Genomic DNA, 18762 nt, shown 5'->3' on the forward strand with positions numbered 1-18762 from the left:
ATTTAGCACTTTGAGGTGCTACCATGGCGCTTCAGTTTTAACAGTGTATATGCAAATGTAGCTGTGTACTTTTGTACAGCACTGAAATATTTTTAATTGTGGGTTTTAACTAGCATGTAGACAGACTGTTGGGAGTCTTGGGAGTACAGTATTTTTCTGATAGAGAGTAGTGTTAGCAATTTATGCAGCTTAAAGTAAAAATTGAAAGATAAACATCACTGGATGAGATTTTGATGACACAGACAGCACAGTTGACATGTATGTATATTAAAATTTTGGAGGGGAGGTCAAGAGCTCCCTTTGACTAGGGCTGAGTAATAGTATCGATAGTGCGATATATTGCGATAGTAAATCACTATCGTTATCGCGATAGTAGGGATATTACTATTGTGATAGTTATGATAAGCTGAGATCTGCATTAAAATGGTATTAACAACCCTTCTATACTGTTTTACAGTTGGTATTACCAGCAGTTAATTAACAAATGTCCTGTGCATGCAAAATAACTTTCTATATGACCACAAATCATAGCTACTGTATACAACTAAGACTTTAAGAGCAAAGTGTTTCATAAACTATTGGGATAGTATTCACTATCGTGATATTTATTGAGTAACTATCGTGATAGTAAAATTTTACTATCATAGTAAAATTTTTACTATCACTCAGCACTAACTTTGACCCCATAAATTCACCACTGCTGGTGCCACAAAATTATTTAAAGTACTTACGCTACTGTAAAAAATACTGGACACCCATTAGATGCCTATAATTTCATGATAGGTTCGAGACCACACCCATTAATGATCTTGGCTGATTGATAACAATCAAGTGCAGAGACCTCACTTCTTTACAATTTGTTTACTGGAACACGATGACCATACAGTTTAGTTATATAATAATTATGTAATAATAGCACAGTAAAAATAAGGAATACTGACCATGCCTCAGTCTTGCTAGGCTGACTTGGATACTCCAATGCAGCTGTCACCCTAATAGAACAGTCATACATGTATAAAAAAACTGAACAAACTATTAATTTTAAATGAAGTAGGGATCCAAGTGATAACATGTAGTGAAACAAGAGATGAATGGTATTACAGCAGAGCTCAGTGGGAAAATCCCTACTTTATTATTCAACAAAATATTTGCTATAACATGCCAATGTAGGGATTTTCTCACAGAGCTATGCTGTAGTATCATCACCTTTTGTTTTACTACTTTTTTATCGCTAGGATCCCTACTTCATTTTTAAATTAATATTCTTTAAAATATACTAGTTATGTTTATCGTATTAACCCGTAGCTGTTTTTACAAAATGAGGACAAAAACACACATGCATGCACTGACGCATTGTCCAGTAAACTAGATTTTATGCATGCATTTAATATAACAAACTCCCATAGCACAAAAACTGTGTATGTTGTCTATAAACTACAAACACCATTGTACTCACCGTTAAATTTTGGTTCTGTATATATAGTCCCAGAATTCATTGCATCCTTCTATAACCCAGAACTTCATGCTATACCTTTAAAGTACAACTTAATTTGTTTTCCTTGTTCATATGACAATGGATAAAAAGCCATAACTCGGCTACTTTGTCCTATCAACTTTCTTTTGATAATCAAAACTTTGTAGCAGGTGAGCTACTTGTTGACTTAAAAGTTTATATGCGGTTTCAGGTACATACGTAGTTTGCTTCATGCCAATTACTAAAATCTGTATTTCTAAGAGATTGGATGAACGGTTTACAAGATACACCTGTTTGACACATATACGGTATGTAAATTTGCAAAAGGTGTTGTGTATTTTAGTTCATTTTTTATATCAAATCCAGCTTTCTGATCTATGCATGCTTAAGAGTTAAACAAAAATGCATAGCCACTAACATGTGCTTACTTAATATGTACTGTTTGTGTAAACAATAACAAAGTACAAGTTTACTATTGTACACCTGATCTGGACATCTAACAGTAAAATAGTTAACAATAACAAAACTCTAAACAACTTTCACTTGTCAATGTCACAACATGTTGTGCTTCCTGCTACATTTTACATTTTGAATGTTCCCTTACTGAATGAATCTTTGGTTTCAGCATATACTGTCTGAGGTTTACAGTTACAAGTGCTTTATTAACATAACAAGTGTTGCTATACTTATTTTTTGGAGTTGAAACTTTTTCACCCATAGCAACTTGGTAAGCTTTAGTAAGTGTCTATAAGATCATTTGTGATAGTCAAGAAATGGATACACTGCAGTGTAGATGATGCCTGAAATTCCAATTATACAAAATACATTGCTGTATGCTTCATGTACAGTAGTGAAAATGATGATCTATCGTATAGTTTATGCAAGTATGCACTAAACATACATCATCACAAACAGTGTTACAAGTAGATATTTACACTAGTTGTGTAAAGATGTAGTGAAGTCATATAATTTGGTTTTTCTGCAGAACAAAGAAACACCTTTGCATTGGGCCGCAGAGTGGGGTAATGAAGCTGTTATGAAATTTCTTGTTACCAAAGAAGCTGATCTTAATGCTATGGATAAGGTTAGTATTGATAAGAGTAATAAAAATGATAGTGTCTGACTATCTTGTTAACAGTAACTAGTTCTGTAACATCAGCTCATATAGTTTTCAGGTGGAATATAATAAGAACAAGACAAGTAACTATGTAGTAGTAGAGTTTTTGTGCCAAAATTTATTTGTTTTATGCTGCAGTAATTGCTTAGCATTTATTTGTTACAACTGTTAGACACTGTGTTCTCTTGTTCTTGTTGTGTTCCACCCAAAAAAATTGACAGGATCCTTTGGATGAGTTACAGGCAAATGTAACAGGCCGGGTATGTATAATTGAAAATGGGAATGGGATGGGGAATGGAAAATGAGAAGGTGAACAACCATTTAATGAAAGATGGCTGATATACGTCATCATGTCAATATACAGCTTGAATAATGCTTCTTTGCAGTGTTGTTGGATCCTTCTGCTAAACAATAGAAACATTCTAATAGAACGGTCAAGAAAGTTTTATTATCCCACCAGACAGCCACCTGCCTGTTGATGGACATAAGCTACACCTGTAACTAAGCTGTCAACAATAAAAGCTAGTTACTCCATTGAAACTATAAACAATTTTAACGTGAAGAGATTTCTAGGGCCTTTTATGAGTTTTTGAAATTTCACCTGCAACTTCTGGATAAGATGTCATGTGATGGGGTATTCACTAGTATGGCTTTTTTGCTGGAGCGACTCCATGAGGAGGTCCTATGACTGTATATAGTGTTATCCTTAGTCTAGCTCCTCATTGGAACTCCAGCATGACAAGAATACTACAGCTGCCACACTACATATCATGTGACTTTTATCCTGAGGCTGCAAGTACCACTTATATACAGAGACTGTTAACTACGTGTTACACACGGGCATGGTATGCCTCGTGTGTATTATAAATATGCATAGAAATTTTAGACGAGCTACAGGAAAATTTAACATACTGGATAAGTAGAATTCTAGGAATACGGGAATGGGTTTGGGAACAGAAAGTGAGAACAGGAATGAGCAATGGCTGATATACATCATCATGTCAATGTACAGTTGCTTCTTTGCAGTGTTGTTGGATCCTTAAACAATAGAAACATTGTAATAGAGCAGTCAAGAAAGTTTTGTTAACTATCTCACCAGACAGCAACCTGCATTGAGACCTATTGATGGACTAGATTAAGTATGTAGACTAACTATGCTGTCAACAATGAAAGCTAGCTACTCCATTGAAACCATAAATATTTAAACATGAAGAGAAGTGTAGCTAATTTCGGACCCCTCATAGTCCTCTTGAAGATGTCCGAGCAGCAATTGTGAGTTGCAACTGGATACAATGGACTCTAATAGTTTGATGCATCCATAAATCTGTCCAGTGTGTGTTACGTGGTGTCTGTGTGTTATGTAGTATCCAGTACCATAGATTTTATATATTTGTTACCTGGGATATGAAACGGAGTACTTCGCTTTTGACGCTCCGTTTGTTCAAATGCACGCCAATTCCTTACTGCTTATACAAGTATCTAGTGCTGGGGGTGGTGGCAAGGGCATTTCATGGAGAAAAAAAACAGGGGGAGGGGCATTTCAAGGTTTTAATAAATGGCCAACAGCAAAATTTTTATTTTTGAAATATTTACACTTCCATATAGTGACCAGATCGACGTTAGTTGTTATAGAAGATCAATGACACCTGACTCAGCATATCACAGAACTTAACAAAGAGAAGCAGCACTATGCAGGTTGTAACCAAAACAGACAGCTATAAGCTAATTTATATCAGAGATATTAAATAGAGGGGCGTGTAAGCACCCTATACATTAGCTATGTGTTTATTAACTCTGTTATGTCTGCCAACACAGAGGCCAGTTTTTTGACACTATGGTAGCTAGAAGACCACCACAAGCAGAAAAACCAAAGGAGAGAAACATGCCTTCTCACCCTCTTATCATAAACAATATTATTTAGCGCACCTCTATTTAGGCCCTAAAAGTCCCAGCACATCACGTCATGCACCATTCTTCCAATTAACAGTGGCATACTGTAGAGGTTTGCTAGCCAGTGGCTGGAGAGTAGGCTCAATACCAACATTAGTAAGAAATTCAGCTGTTAGATAATTAGTTCATTTGTGGCAAATTGATGGAAAACTGCCACAAGAAGAACTGAAGCCATGCATGTTGCACATGAGGATAGCTACAGTGAAGCTAGGATTTTCCACACCACACACGCACAAGTCTGAACATGCTGTCCAAAATTTAGCAAGAGGTGTCCTTAGGATATGGCAAATCCATGCATGTTCAAGGGTACCATATAGTCTAAATATTTTGAGGGGCAAATATTTTGTGGTTGAGCAATGTTGCTAATTTTTTTTTTTTTTTTTTGCGGATTTGCAAACACTCCAGACTATATGGAGGTCAAAATATTTCAAGGGTAAAATTCTCACTGATAGCACCCAAACTGCGAAATCAGTGCAAATTTTCTCCCTCGAAACATTTAGGCTATACGGTAGTTAACCAGCCACACTTTATAAACACATTGCAATGAAGGTGAGAGACATTCAGGAAAATCACTTAGCCAAAGCATCATAGCATGCATGAAGACCTTGCCTCATACCTACACTGAAACATCTAATAGTAAGCATCAATTAAGAGAGCAAGACAAACATTGATTCAGCAACTCATCAACAAAAAGGGCTGTAGGATTCACCCAGCAATTACTAATAGGTTTTCGATCTCTGACACCCATGAGGCTACTTTACTTCTAACATAACTAGCAACACAATCTATAGCAGACTGAGCCCAAAGATGCTTTCCTGTAACCAAAATATCAATACCTCCTGTATCATGAAACAACTTAGTCTGATGAACAAGAGATAACTTGACTATAGACAGGTTTTGCAAAATAGCCACATTCAGGACCAAGATGAAACAACTAACATGGTAGCTAATGTTGCATCGGTAACGGTAACAATTTCATCGTCACAGCATGTGACCATTCAACAATTTCATCGGGATAATGTTTTTTTCAAACCTATAGCCAATTATGTTTACCAAGTTACCTACAGCATATACATAGATCCTTTCACTATGCCTACAGTGTATGCTCGCTGCATCCTTAATCACTGTGCCACTGCTATGTGTTGGAGTATAAAAGTGTGAAGGTCCACCGTTAGTGTTATCACATGAAAAAAAGCCAATAGGACAATTTGTTTGGATTTAGTTGTACGACTATGTACAATCCACTACGATCAGCCATGCCTTTGCAGTCACGTGATGGCAGTCACACTCCTTTGCTGTTACTGTATGCCTTAGTCTTGCCCCCTTCCTTGTGGTCTGGTTAGTTACGCCTTTGCTGTCACATGGTGGCAATCACAAGATCAATCAAAGGATCTAGTCGCCCTCTTCGGCGCTGTCTGTAAAATAAAAGAATAGTAAGCATGCCTGTTATGCTTATGCATAAATATGTGAGTATGAATTAACATGGACCTGAAAGTGATGATATTGGTTGGTGTGTGCATCACCTTAGCAAGTAGTCAGGAGAAACCTAATATCATCCTACTGTTTGCTGTTGATGTAAGCAATAAAGTGATAAGTTTACGTCTGCGTACATATGTATATCAAGACACACGGTAGTATGTCGTGTGACCCAAGAAGCTGGCATGCCACACCGTGAGTGTATTGACAGGAAGAAAGAAAACACGATTTTCATACCTTTGTAGCTCCATGATCCTTCATCCAATTGAAACCAGTTTTGCTGCAGAGATGTCCGCCAGGTAGGCCACCCCACATACCAAATTGCCTTGGCTATTTCTGAGATATGAGTGGCCAAAATGTTGTTTTATTACTTCGTTTTTTTCTTATTCTTCGTCTTTTCGCACACTTTGAAAAATTGCTATAAAACACACACACGTAATCAGATCACCTTGAAATTTGGCACACATAAAGGCAGTACAAAGGTGAATTCTAGAATCAAATTTAAGCTTTGGAAACTTTACCTGCAACTTTTGATAAGAGGTCATGTGATGGAATATTCAGCAGTATGTTTTTTTTTGCTGGAGTGGCTCCGTGAGGAGGTCCTGTGACTGTTCATAGTGTTGTCCTTAGTCTAACTCCTCACTGGAACTCCAGCTTAACAAGCATCCTGCAGTTGCCACACTACATGTACAGGTGAACTGACTGTGGTGGAATGGATGTATCTTAATGATCATGATGGGCAATTTAAAATGTTGAAATTGACTTGTGTCAGTTAGATCTTTATTGAACGTCAACTGACCCGTGGCACTATCCAACAACAACCACGTTTACCAAGCTACCACAAGACTTGTTAATATAACTCATGCATAACCAGCTCATCTTAGCTGGCACAGAACCAGTGAATACTTAATAATTATGGCTCTGCGTGTCAATTTTGCAAAACACACCTTGAGACAACTTTGCTATTACATGCAATACAAAACAATGATATACAATGCTCACATTGTATTGTGTACTCAGATGTTTCACTACAGTTATCACAAATATACGTTGCCGGATTAAAATATTTTCTGATTTGACTGATGTGCCAATGTATTGCATGGTCTAGTGCCAAAAGTAGTGTAGCAATGTCATAACGTATTGTACACACTGTGTAACATAATGTGCACGCCATGTCTAATTAAGTACAACAGGAAAACAGGAATTTTGTACTGAGTTTCATGCATCCCACAGGTCAAAGGTAACACCGCAAAACAGGTTTAAGTACTGTATATGTACACTTTCATAACTGGCAAGCACAAGTATGCCAGTGTTCAAATTTCAGAAGTTTGCTTTAGGTTTAGTATTGCATCACCGCAGATCATCAAAAAATAACACTGCCTTCTTAAGGCTACTCTCCAGCAGTGGTGTGGTGTTCTGAGTTATTCACACACAGTATTCATGACCTGTCACATATTGGAATTCATAGCAACCTTTACCACATTACATCATTACTTTGTTACACAACACCTTACATCATGTATTTCCATTACAGTCAAACACAGGTACAAAGAAATAAAAAGAAAGACATACAGAAAGTTCAAAACTGGAGTGACACAATAGTGCGAGGCATATAAATCTACATGCCTTGTGCTATTGTGTCACTGCCTTGCACTATTGCGTCTACAATTTACAGCGCAAGTTCATTACTTGCCTTGCGCTAAGCCATGTAAATCCCTTGATGTTTTAATAGTTGGTTAATGGTTTCAAGGAATAGCTAGCAGCTAGTGTTTGTTTTTAGTTTTCAGTGTTGATAACTTAGCTAGTCTGTATACATTATCTAGTCCATCAAATTCATGTAGGTTTACAATGCAGGATATATTGTAATTATAAACAAGACTGCTCTTATAGAGTCTGCAATGCAGGTAACTGCTCTATTAAAGTGTTTCAATTGTATAGCAAAGGGATAAAACGATTCAGCAAAGAAGCAAGGTGCTTTATATAATTATTTGTATAGGAACATGATGACCTTTATCAGACATTTTCTGTTGTTCTCATTCATTGATTTATCAGTTGTTCCTGTTCCTGCTTTCTGTTCCTAGAATTCTGTTTTCCCTAACAGGCTAGGGTGACTTGTTCCAGTACAAGTTCTGGAGTACCTTCTACCCAATTGCAATGCACTATATTCATTATACTGATACACATAATATTCATATCCAATTCTATTACACAAGCTATTCAATGTCTACCAGATATTCCACCCATGCAGGGTGGAGTTGTTATGTATGTACATAAGCGTGTTGAACTTGAAACTAAAATTTTGATATTATTCTTGTCTGCAGTTGCTTAGAATTCTCTCTCAGTTATATCACAGCACAGAGGTGGATACCGGGGGGTCAAAGGGGGCTCTTGGCCTCCCTCCAAAATTTTTTTGTATATATACTAAGATTGAGATACTCTAATAGAGCAGTGACTCTAATTAAGCTAATCACTCGAGCTAAGCTAGTCACTCACTCAGTCACTCTTATTTAATTATTCTCCATGTATTTTGTGGTTTGAAAATTCTCTTTAAATTATAAATTATGTGACTTCATGAACATGTCATATCACTTATAGTGCATTTACACTGGCAGCTGGGCATGGTATGGCACAGTACAGTACGGCACGCTTAATTTTGCTGGTGTAAACAGGTATCGTTCCGAGCCAAAGCGTACCATGCCTGGTTCACTTGGCCCTGCTACTTCAACCATGCTGGCATGGCACGGTTCACAATGATACGAAAATATACAATGATTTACTAGAAATATGAAGCACCTTCACTGTACTCTTGGCCGTGGCACAATGGTAGCCATCAATGCCACAGACAACACTAACATCATGGCTTCAATCGACCGTATCTCCATAGTCTAGCCTTTAAACACTTAAAACGAACCATCGTCCGTCGTTTACTAAGCGGTAGCCACTTATACTGTCCCTCGAATTGGTCCTTGCTTACGTGACGTGTCGCAGAGAGAGAAGAAGAGAATAACTCGTTTCCACTTCCATTTCGTGAGAGGCTTAGATAGGTCACGTGCTGGGTATTAATCTAACCAATGTGGTAGCAATTTTTCCTGTGTAAACGCATGCCTATAACGTGCTGTACTGTGCCGTACCATGCCCAGCTTGCCAGTGTAAATGCACTATAAAGGTTACTTGTTAGTTCTTATTATCCAACAGAACACATGATCACTATCACTAAAATACTCTTTTGTTGAGTTTAACCTGTTTGTTGTTAATTTCTTATACTTAGTTCAGTAGTATCATTGTTAGTTGACATGATTATCATATCATCTCTGCTAATCAGCATTGGCAAAGATTGTGGGATTGTGCATGAATATATTTCGGCAATTTGTCTAAATCATTTGGTGTGGGGTACATAACACTTTACAGTTTTTTTAAAATGCTGCTCTGGAACATATTTTGCTGATTAAATAAATTTAGTCAGTTGATGGATTTTCAGAGTTGAGCAGTTTAGGTCTCACCATATACTGTTGGTGTGTGCATGTGTTGTGTGTGTTTTGTGTGCATGTGCATGTGAGCATGTGAGTGCTTGTGTGTATGTGTGTGTGTGTGTGTGTGTGTGTGTGTGTGTGTGTGTGTGTGTGTGTGTGTGTGTGTGTGTAGTGTGTGTGTATGTGTAGTGTGTGTAGTGTGTGTGTGTAGTGTGTGTGTGTGTGTGTGTGTGTGTGTGTGTGTGTGTGTGTGTGTGTGTGTGTGTGTGTGTGTAGTGTGTGTGTAGTGTTTGTGTGTAGTGTGTGTGTAGGGCGTGCGTGTGTGAGTGTGTGTGTGTGTGTGTGTGTGTGTGTGTGTGTGTGTGTGTGTGTGTGTGTGTGTGTGTGTGTGTGTGTGTGTGTGTGTGTGTGTGCATAACTGGGAGTCACGTAGCACAATGGGTAAGACTCTGGGCTCAAGTACTGGAGGTCCCGGGTTTGATTCCCGATCAAGGATTTTGTTTGGGCTTAATCAGTTTTGCTGTCTGCCCTTTTCCTCCAAATAAAATAAAATGTGTGTGTGTGACTGTGTGTATGTGCGTGTGCGTGTGTAGAAGTCACAGGCACATTTTATCAATACATTTAAAATTATTATATTGCAATTTTGTTCATAAGTTGTGGTACTTATGGGTTTCTGATTATTGTGGATGTGCTAAGTATGGGCACAAGCTTTTATATAAGATTGAACTACTCTAATGGAACAGTCATTCACTTAAATCATACGAAAATATTTTATCACGAATTTTTTTTTGCAGAAAAATAAAGCAAATTACGGTACCTGTATTTACTCAATTTGTGCCACAGCTGTTGTATTATTTTTGATGATGAAACCCTTCGAATTGCACTGCACTGTAGTATTATTTGAGGGTGCGCTACTAATGTTTTAAACCTGCCACTATACTATAGCTATTTTCTAACATTATAGTTTTGTAACAATCACAACGTGTTGCTACTTACTTCTTCTATACAAGACCTTTTTTCACTCAAGTCCTTATAACACAACTATGTCATTCCTCGTGTTATGTGGACAATTTACTAAGTAATGTCCAGAATTTTGATTATGTGACAGCCGTTAAAGTTAACTAGGAGAATACCTTCCTTAAATTGAGATGGAGATAAATACTATAGGTATTTGAGCACTGATAATAAGTATTTATAAAAGTATGCTATTTGAGGGTGGTACAATTAATTTTTCAAAAACAAGGATGAAACCCTTCAAACTTACCACACTGTGGTACTATTGAAGTGTGCAGTACAATTATGGTAGTTTTTTTTCACAAATGTTGCTGTACTAACATATGGAGTGGAGGGTTTGGATGATGAGTTTGGCACCAGCTAGGGTTTCAAATAGATTCCATGCTTAATTGCCTACGTCTGGGTCCATAAAATATGTACAGTTCATTTTATGTATGTACTACATAGCCTTGCCAGATAGGCCAAACCAATATTAGTAACTCTGATGTCTTGTTAATGTTACATCAGAACTGTGTGAACTTTAAATGTCTACAAGAAACAAACTACGTACCCAACCTTGTTTGCTAAAATGTGGCTTAATTATTGCACAGTGTCTTAAATAGTATAGTAGCACTGTTTAAGTAAGGATCCCCCTTAAAATGAGTCACTTGCTGCCCAAAATGCTACTTTTATAAGTTATCCTAGAAACATCTTACATGATGAAAATCACTTTTATGGAATAATATTAGTCCATCTAACATCAAATACAGGATTAAAAGTGAGAAAACACTTATAGACAGCTGGATAAATAATTTTAAACAAGTTGATGTTATGCTACTTCTAAAAACCAGGCGGCCATGCAGTTAATACTTTCCCATTCTAACTAAATAGGCAATTAATCAACCAACCAATGATATTTTATTCATGCTATTGCTATTATTAATTTAATTCAGCTAGATAATTGGATTTGTAAATACTGCATATTTTGTAATTCATTAATTATTTTGTAATTCTGTAATTGCGTTGCTATGTGCTGCTAATGAAGCGTAACTATAACAAACCACTTTGAACTGCAAATTACGCACAGAAATATCTTCTCAACTGTTTTATAGTGTGTCTATCGTGGTTTATCATGCAAATTGTTTAGAGAAACTCTGGAAGCTGCCCTACATTTTTGTTCGCGTAAGTACGGATAATGCCCACCTTTCAACTCAAAGTATACGCTATCTCTGGTAGCCCAGGAGGCCTTCAATGTTATTTTGAAGCTGCTAAACGTCTAAAATCGAAAGGGTAGACCGTTCATGAAGACTCACCATACTTGTATTTCAGACAGCTGAGAAGAAACTACCGCAGAACAAAGTTCATGTGTGTGGAAGTTTAATACAAGCTTAATTCAGCTTTCAATTCTTACATCCTGGTTGCTTTTTACCATTTAACAATTTTGCTCACATGGGTGCATATGGACAAACATAGATAGGTACACACATACGCACGCATGCACGCACGCATGCACGCACGTATGCACGCACGCATGCACGCACACACTTTTACAAAAACAATTTCAGTAAACCAAGTGCATGCCCACAGCATGCATCTGGTTTAAAAATCACTCAAACTTGAATTTTGTCTACCTGCTTGCCTGGCCACGGTTGAAAGCAAGGCTGAAGGCTAAACGTAGCAGCATATGGCACATCTGGATAGTTATCTCCTCACTCTGTGCACACGCCATGATTAAACTGGCTGCTTTAGACAGTTGAGCCTGATGTGATGACTAACTGATTATTAAATTTATATAACAAGATTTATAATTAGAAAAATTTTTAATGCGACGGCCAACTCTTATTGTTTTCTGACACACCAATGCCCTTGTTCATGTTCTTTATAGTGCGCGACGACATGAGATTAGTATGTATGTATGTGTTTACACAAATCAAGAGATGCACACAAAGTAAATAATCCTATGAATTGCCATTTTGTGCCCTGCAAAAATGTTTGAAGGTAAATGATTTATGCATTCTCGAAAAAATTATAACCCATTGTTAAGCACCTAACCTGTAGCCTTAATGATAGTGTAGCTTGTGAGTTTCCACTGCGGGATGAAATAATGAACTGAGTATGACCAACAATGCAATTATATAACGAGTCTGGATTGATCACCTTACCTTATTCATATCAATATTTGATCAAGTCATGTGATCCTGAATACAACATGAATCACTGTTCGGTAGCCAATTTGATAAAGGTTTTTTTGGTGCTGAATAGTAGTTTTGTAGTAACTGTAGAGTTGTGATGTTAGTGTATGTACATGACGTCTTTTGTTCAGAGGAGATCGGCAGTGATTGAGTTCCTTTAGAACTTAATTACGCAAAAGTCGATATTCTGGGATGAAATAAAATGTGTAGATTATGTAACAAAGTGTGTAGAATATGTAACAAAGTGTGGCATCATTGTTTTGTTCACAAGAATATACGTGCTAGAAGAGACATGTCAAATAGAGTTATATAGGATGTTTTACAAAACAAACTACATTACCTTAATGCTTATAAGAAGTGCAATCCATATACCGAACAACCCCCTGTCAACCCCCGTTTGCTAGTTTTTGTATTGCAACTATTAATGCTCACTTGAAATTTCAAGCCAAAATATACAATTAAAGTATTATTTTAAAGCAGTGCTTAAATTGCTGCCGACCTCCTCTGTCTTTTGGTGTTATATAACTTACTGTAGTTGGCTAGTGTATCAGTAGAATCAAGATTAATTTCATAGTAGCTAAAAGTTATTTCATGTACAACATAATAGCTTTAGGATTAAGAAGTTGCAACATTCTGTTTACAAAGGTCAAATTTTATTGGTGGAGTGACATGCATGTACTTGTATGATATTGGTCTTCAAAGAGTTGTGTTCAGCAATGGTGTGTGTTTTATTAAAGTGTTTTAAATGTAGTGATGTTCAGTAGTTATCACTTAGTAGTATATAGTTGCAGTAGCTTATATTCCTAACATTGTTATATTACACAATACTACTGGGAGTTGGTATATGTCTGTTTAAGAGACACACGAATAGCCGAATTAAGTTGAAAATCTGTTTTGAACTATGTATAAGCTGTGGAAATATAAAAGAGTACAAAGATTGAGCTAAGTCTTAATGTTACAGAATAAGGTACATATCACAACATACTGTACATACATGTTGTGTATGTACCTGAAACACTAAACAATTTACTTAACCCAGTATGTGATGAGACATACTGGGTGGTAACCAAGTTTGCCACCCACTCATTCAGTGTACTAGTTATCACTCACTATTTGGAAAGAAAAAACATTGTGCACACATGACTGGATCTGTGAAAACCCAACACAACCTATACTATACAATAGACGTGTACATACGTACATTAGTAGTTCGTGATGATGTTAACGATGCAATTACACTACTGTTGTTCTATAGGATGGTTGGAGACCACTGCACTATGCAGCAAGGGAAGGACATAGTGAAACAGTAAAGCTTCTGGTGGAGCTTGGAGCTGATGTCAATGCTGAGACTAATGTATGTAACATGTGGTATATATTGGTATGCATGGCCTAGTATTTGTATTGTATTACATATCTATACAAAAACAGCCAAGCTGTGAAAAAGGGTATGGCCCCTAAAAAGCCAAGGTGAAAAAAGATGTGAAATCAAGGTGCAGCCAAAAAATTTATGGCAAAAATTTTAATAACGACATTTCTAGTGAGTGTGTAGAACAAACCTGCTATATTCCATAGTGAGTTTATGGAACAAAATCCACTATGAAATTCATTATTCCATAATGGGTTTTTGGAGCAAAATCTGCTATAAACCCATTATTCCATAGTGGGTTTGTGGAACAAAATCCGCTAGATGAAATTTGAAGGCGCATGTCTCAGTGATGGTTTAGCGGATTCAGCTCAAATTTGAAACAGGAGGTCCCCCACCCAAGGGAGTTTCTACAGTAAAAATGGTTACTTTCCGGTCAGGCACTATTGAGCTATGGATGTGTGAAAACGGCATTTTCTTGGTTCCTGTAAAACTGTTGCACGCGCGCCTGCACTGGCTGTACTTGGCCTCATGACACACTATCGTGTTTCTTGATAACATGTTCATAATTTGGTGGCACCACCTCACACTTTGTCAATTTTGATATTTTTAATACTGAATACAACGTGAATCACTGTTCAGTGGCAAATTTAATAAAGTTTATTTTGAAACAATATGGTGGTGTAGTTCTGGAATAATTGTATGCTAATGAATGTACGGTAGTATCTCTATTATCGGAAGTCATTGGGCCCTGAGTGCATTCAGATAATCAAAAAGTTTAAATAATTAATTTATATGCTGAGCTCTGTTCAATTACTGTACACCTTAAACAAAATGCTCTAATAGAACAGTCATTCTTCTGTTTGGATAGTAGAATGTTCAGTTAATAGATGGCCAGATTATGAAGGGATGGTTTTACATGGCATCGTTTTGTATTACATATCATAATTGGCCAGTATATATATATATATTTTTTTTTCCTCCGACCCTAATGGCACTACCTTCCACCCACACGTCTCTATGGAAAACAAGCTAGAAGAAAAACATAAAAAGGGAAAAAGAAAGAGTTTACCTACAGAAAAGACACCTAAAGAACCTACAGAAGCCCAGGGAATGTTAGTGAACTGGTAGATGCCCCTCTGCAACAGCGAGATCTATTTCTGGGGCACACCAAGATGCTTAGAGCGTGATCGAGAACCACAGATGCACATGATGGAGGAGCGAAGCAAGGAGAACCACAAACTGCAATGGAACTGAGCCCATCACCACTGAATATGGGGAACCCCACTTCTCACTGAGTAATTGAGCCAAATGCTTATAGGTGGTAGTGGCTGCTTTTCCTATTCCACCAGAGGAGGAAAAAACTAATGAGGTAAAACTGCCATGCTCTACTTTGCGTATACGCTCCTCATAAGTACGATGCTTCTCAGCCACTACCACTACCACCTTGGCTGCCTACGAAAAGTGGCAGCCAAGGTGGTAGACCGATTGGAAGCTGCAAAAGAATTAAAAATGCGAACATTAAAAAGGTGCGATGATGTAAGTACCTCCAAGCAGTATAGCAAGCACTTTTGGGTTTAATACACCTAGTGAATGGCTTAACAGTTGTGGTGGACTGTGCTGTATGATGATTGTATGTCTTCTCATATGGAATGGAGGCACGTATGTGTATTTCTGCATATATATGCTTTGGCTGATTTTTTCAACCTTGGCTACTTGGCCCCAAAAGTGTGGGGCCAAAACATACTTTTGAAAATAGTATGGGAGCCATGGTCTCCCTGGTTCCAATGTCCTTGTCCTAGTGGGAATGTAATTAATAAATGAAGAATGACTGACGTTAGTGTGTTTTGTTGTTGAACTCATACTATTGTGTGTATGTTGAGTAAACTGATAAATTATGACTACCTTTGAACATTGTTGTGTCATAAAGTAATTGTGGTTAGTGCAAAACTGTGAATCATAGCCAAGTATAGTGTGAATTGTGCAAACATACATATCAGTACTGGAGTGATCATGTGACCAGATCTGGAAAAGCTGCTCTTATTGCTTGTTACACCACAAACATAAATGTATGTAATTACATCCAAAGTTAAGTGTCCTGGTTACGGTGGCTACTTTTCCAGAATCCATAGCAGTGGCAAGCCTTAGAAGTTGTTTGATGGAGGTCTGACCAACATGGTAATTGCTGCATGCAGCTCAGTGGGATGGGTGAAGACCTATCCTGTAAAACTCATTTTTGCTGATTTTGAGGCCTTATGTTCACATCCTAGCCCATACGAGCCTACACTTTGAGCATCACAAAAGCTATAGACTGTGTATTATTTGTATGGTGAATACTCTGGAAAGTAAGATAATAATTGCATTGAATTTAATATACGTGGCATATAGCAGTATCAACCATTGGTGATCTACAACACCTTTAAAATTAAATCCAACATTCTTGATCCTTTGAAGTACATACAGGTGATTAAGACTAGTTGTTTCAGGGTTAATACAAGATGTTAATCCTTGCCTGGACCTCTTCTTATTTGGTTTTAATAGAATGTGTGGTGAAAACTTCTCAATTGTTACATACTTGGTACATTTAACGAAAGCAAATTATTGAGCTTTTGGGTAGGGAGGATGTAGTAAAGATGAGAACAGACAACATTAATGTTGCAGATAAAGTGAGAGTTATGTGATGAGATGTAGTGTATATGGCCTCACTTTAGTAGGTACATATCAACGTTTAGTAACAAAAAGTTGTAATTACTATTGTGTTGTTTATTGTAATCACTAAAATACTAAACAATATACAGTATGTGTGTACTGTACATGTATCATACAGTACGATAGTAACTGTATAGTAGGGACCACAAAGGAGTAGGCATGGCCCATGGAAAAATATCACCCAAAAACAGTTTCAATTTTCCCTGACAATGATGAGACAGTATTGGGTTGGGTAAAACTAAGCCCAAAACAGCTTTTAGATCGACCCGAAACGCTTTCAACAAGTTACTACGGAGTTTTAAAAATAATTTATTTAACGGAATTTTCTACTGGAACTAACATATTGCTGTTTCATCTAAACATGAAACCTAGGGAATGTTTAGATGCAAGCAAATAATGTTGTCTATGGAAAGTATTCTTTTATGTTTGCAATAGCTAATGTATGTTATAACTCTAATTAATACCCTGTATTGCCCCAAGAAATGTGTCATCTTTTTGTAAAACTATAAAACTAGAGTGTAGAATAGATACCCATAGGATGCAGCACTTTTTGACATTGAACTTCATCTGCTAAATATCAGTCCATATAACACTTCTTAGTGATTCAATATTGTGCACTACTCCAGCTTGTTTCAATACTTTTTTATCGACGTGCTATGGTCCCTACTCTAGTTGAAAATTCCTAAGTTTTTGTGTACTTGTTAAAATATATAACAGACAGGCTAACCTGTATGGTGGATCAAAATTTCACCATACAATGCTCGATAGTGTTGCACAACAATATGGCTGACTTATGGAATAGTAATCAAGAAATTATGGTGTCTATTTTTGTTACTATGGAGATGGTCTCTATTACTATATATCAAGTTCCTGAACGGCTTATTAAAGTACATGCTGTGCCAAATTTGGAAGTGCATAGGTCTGTAGTACTGTGCATAACTTACCTCTGATTGTAGTAGCAGTGGTGCTCAGATCTATAACCTGTCTCGGTATGAGTAGCTAGTATAGAATCAGAGTAGGCCTTCAGTCTGAAGGATGGTCGTTCTATTCACCCGGGCCGGAAGTTGTTCGAACGAACAGGCCCTTTTTCCAGGATGAAGTACTAAACTCTTCTTGTCAGCCAAACTATCTACTTGAGTATTTAGTAGCCAATCACTTACAGATCTCATCCGGCAAGTGGCTGAGTCAGTGTGTTCGAAGGAACAAACTGTCAAATATTTTCGTCAATCACAGTCCAGGCATCAGCAAAAGTCGAAGTCACAACTTAGTTGTTGTATCAGCAGCCTTAACGTACAACACTAGACTACATTTAGTTTACAAATGGGTATCCAGTACCTCTTTCAGCAACGTAATCACCTTCTGAAACAATATTTTGTGGCATCTAAATATGCTGCTCAGGGAAAGATTAGTGTTGATATGGAAAATTAATGCCTTGATATGGTTTCGATGCTTGAAGGAGAAGACAGCCAACCTGATTGAAGATAAAAGGAAAGACAAGGCGCAGATGGAGCACACTGATTGGAACCCCAACAGGCACATCCCACCAGCAAGTTTGCTATTGTGGCATAAAATGGTGACCGTGCTCTGCTTTGGTTGATCTCTAGGCTTGCGATCATATGGTCAGTGAGTGAGGTAGACCAAATTTTGAGTTTTGGTGATTTATTTAAAATTTCTATATCCAGCTGCCTGAAAGTGTTTTCTTGTTTTCAATACTGCATTTCATGTTAGATAGATTAGCATTGTTCCGTAAAGGTGGATTTCATCACGTAAGACGTCTCAAGGATGATTTTTAAAGACGGCTCGTTTGATGGCATACATCACTTTTGATGCGATGCCTACTTAAACAGTACTATGTTGTTACAGTAACTGATCTTACAATAATTAATACAACGAAGTGTAAAGAGCAATCAAATTGTAATTGTGTAACTGAGAGTTTAAGTGGTATACATTGTTAGTACTTTACTCTAATAAATATTATAAAGTGGTGTCCTAAGTACATGTAGGTGCATACAACTGTA

At 37.2% G+C, this 18762-nt stretch overlaps 1 protein-coding gene across 1 annotated transcript in view; it reads left to right on the plus strand.

Moving 5' to 3' along the window:
- The window catches only part of LOC136236539 (death-associated protein kinase 1-like), a 58310-nt gene that overhangs the window by 22587 nt on the left and 16961 nt on the right, over positions 1-18762 (plus strand). The window contains exon 6 of the mRNA XM_066026725.1: positions 2460-2558. Coding sequence (XP_065882797.1) covers positions 2460-2558 — 99 coding nt within the window. The remainder of the gene's footprint in view (positions 1-2459; positions 2559-18762) is intronic.

The sequence above is a fragment of the Dysidea avara genome, chromosome 10, assembly GCF_963678975.1.
Source record: "Dysidea avara chromosome 10, odDysAvar1.4, whole genome shotgun sequence".
NCBI classification, from domain to species: Eukaryota; Metazoa; Porifera; class Demospongiae; order Dictyoceratida; family Dysideidae; genus Dysidea; species Dysidea avara.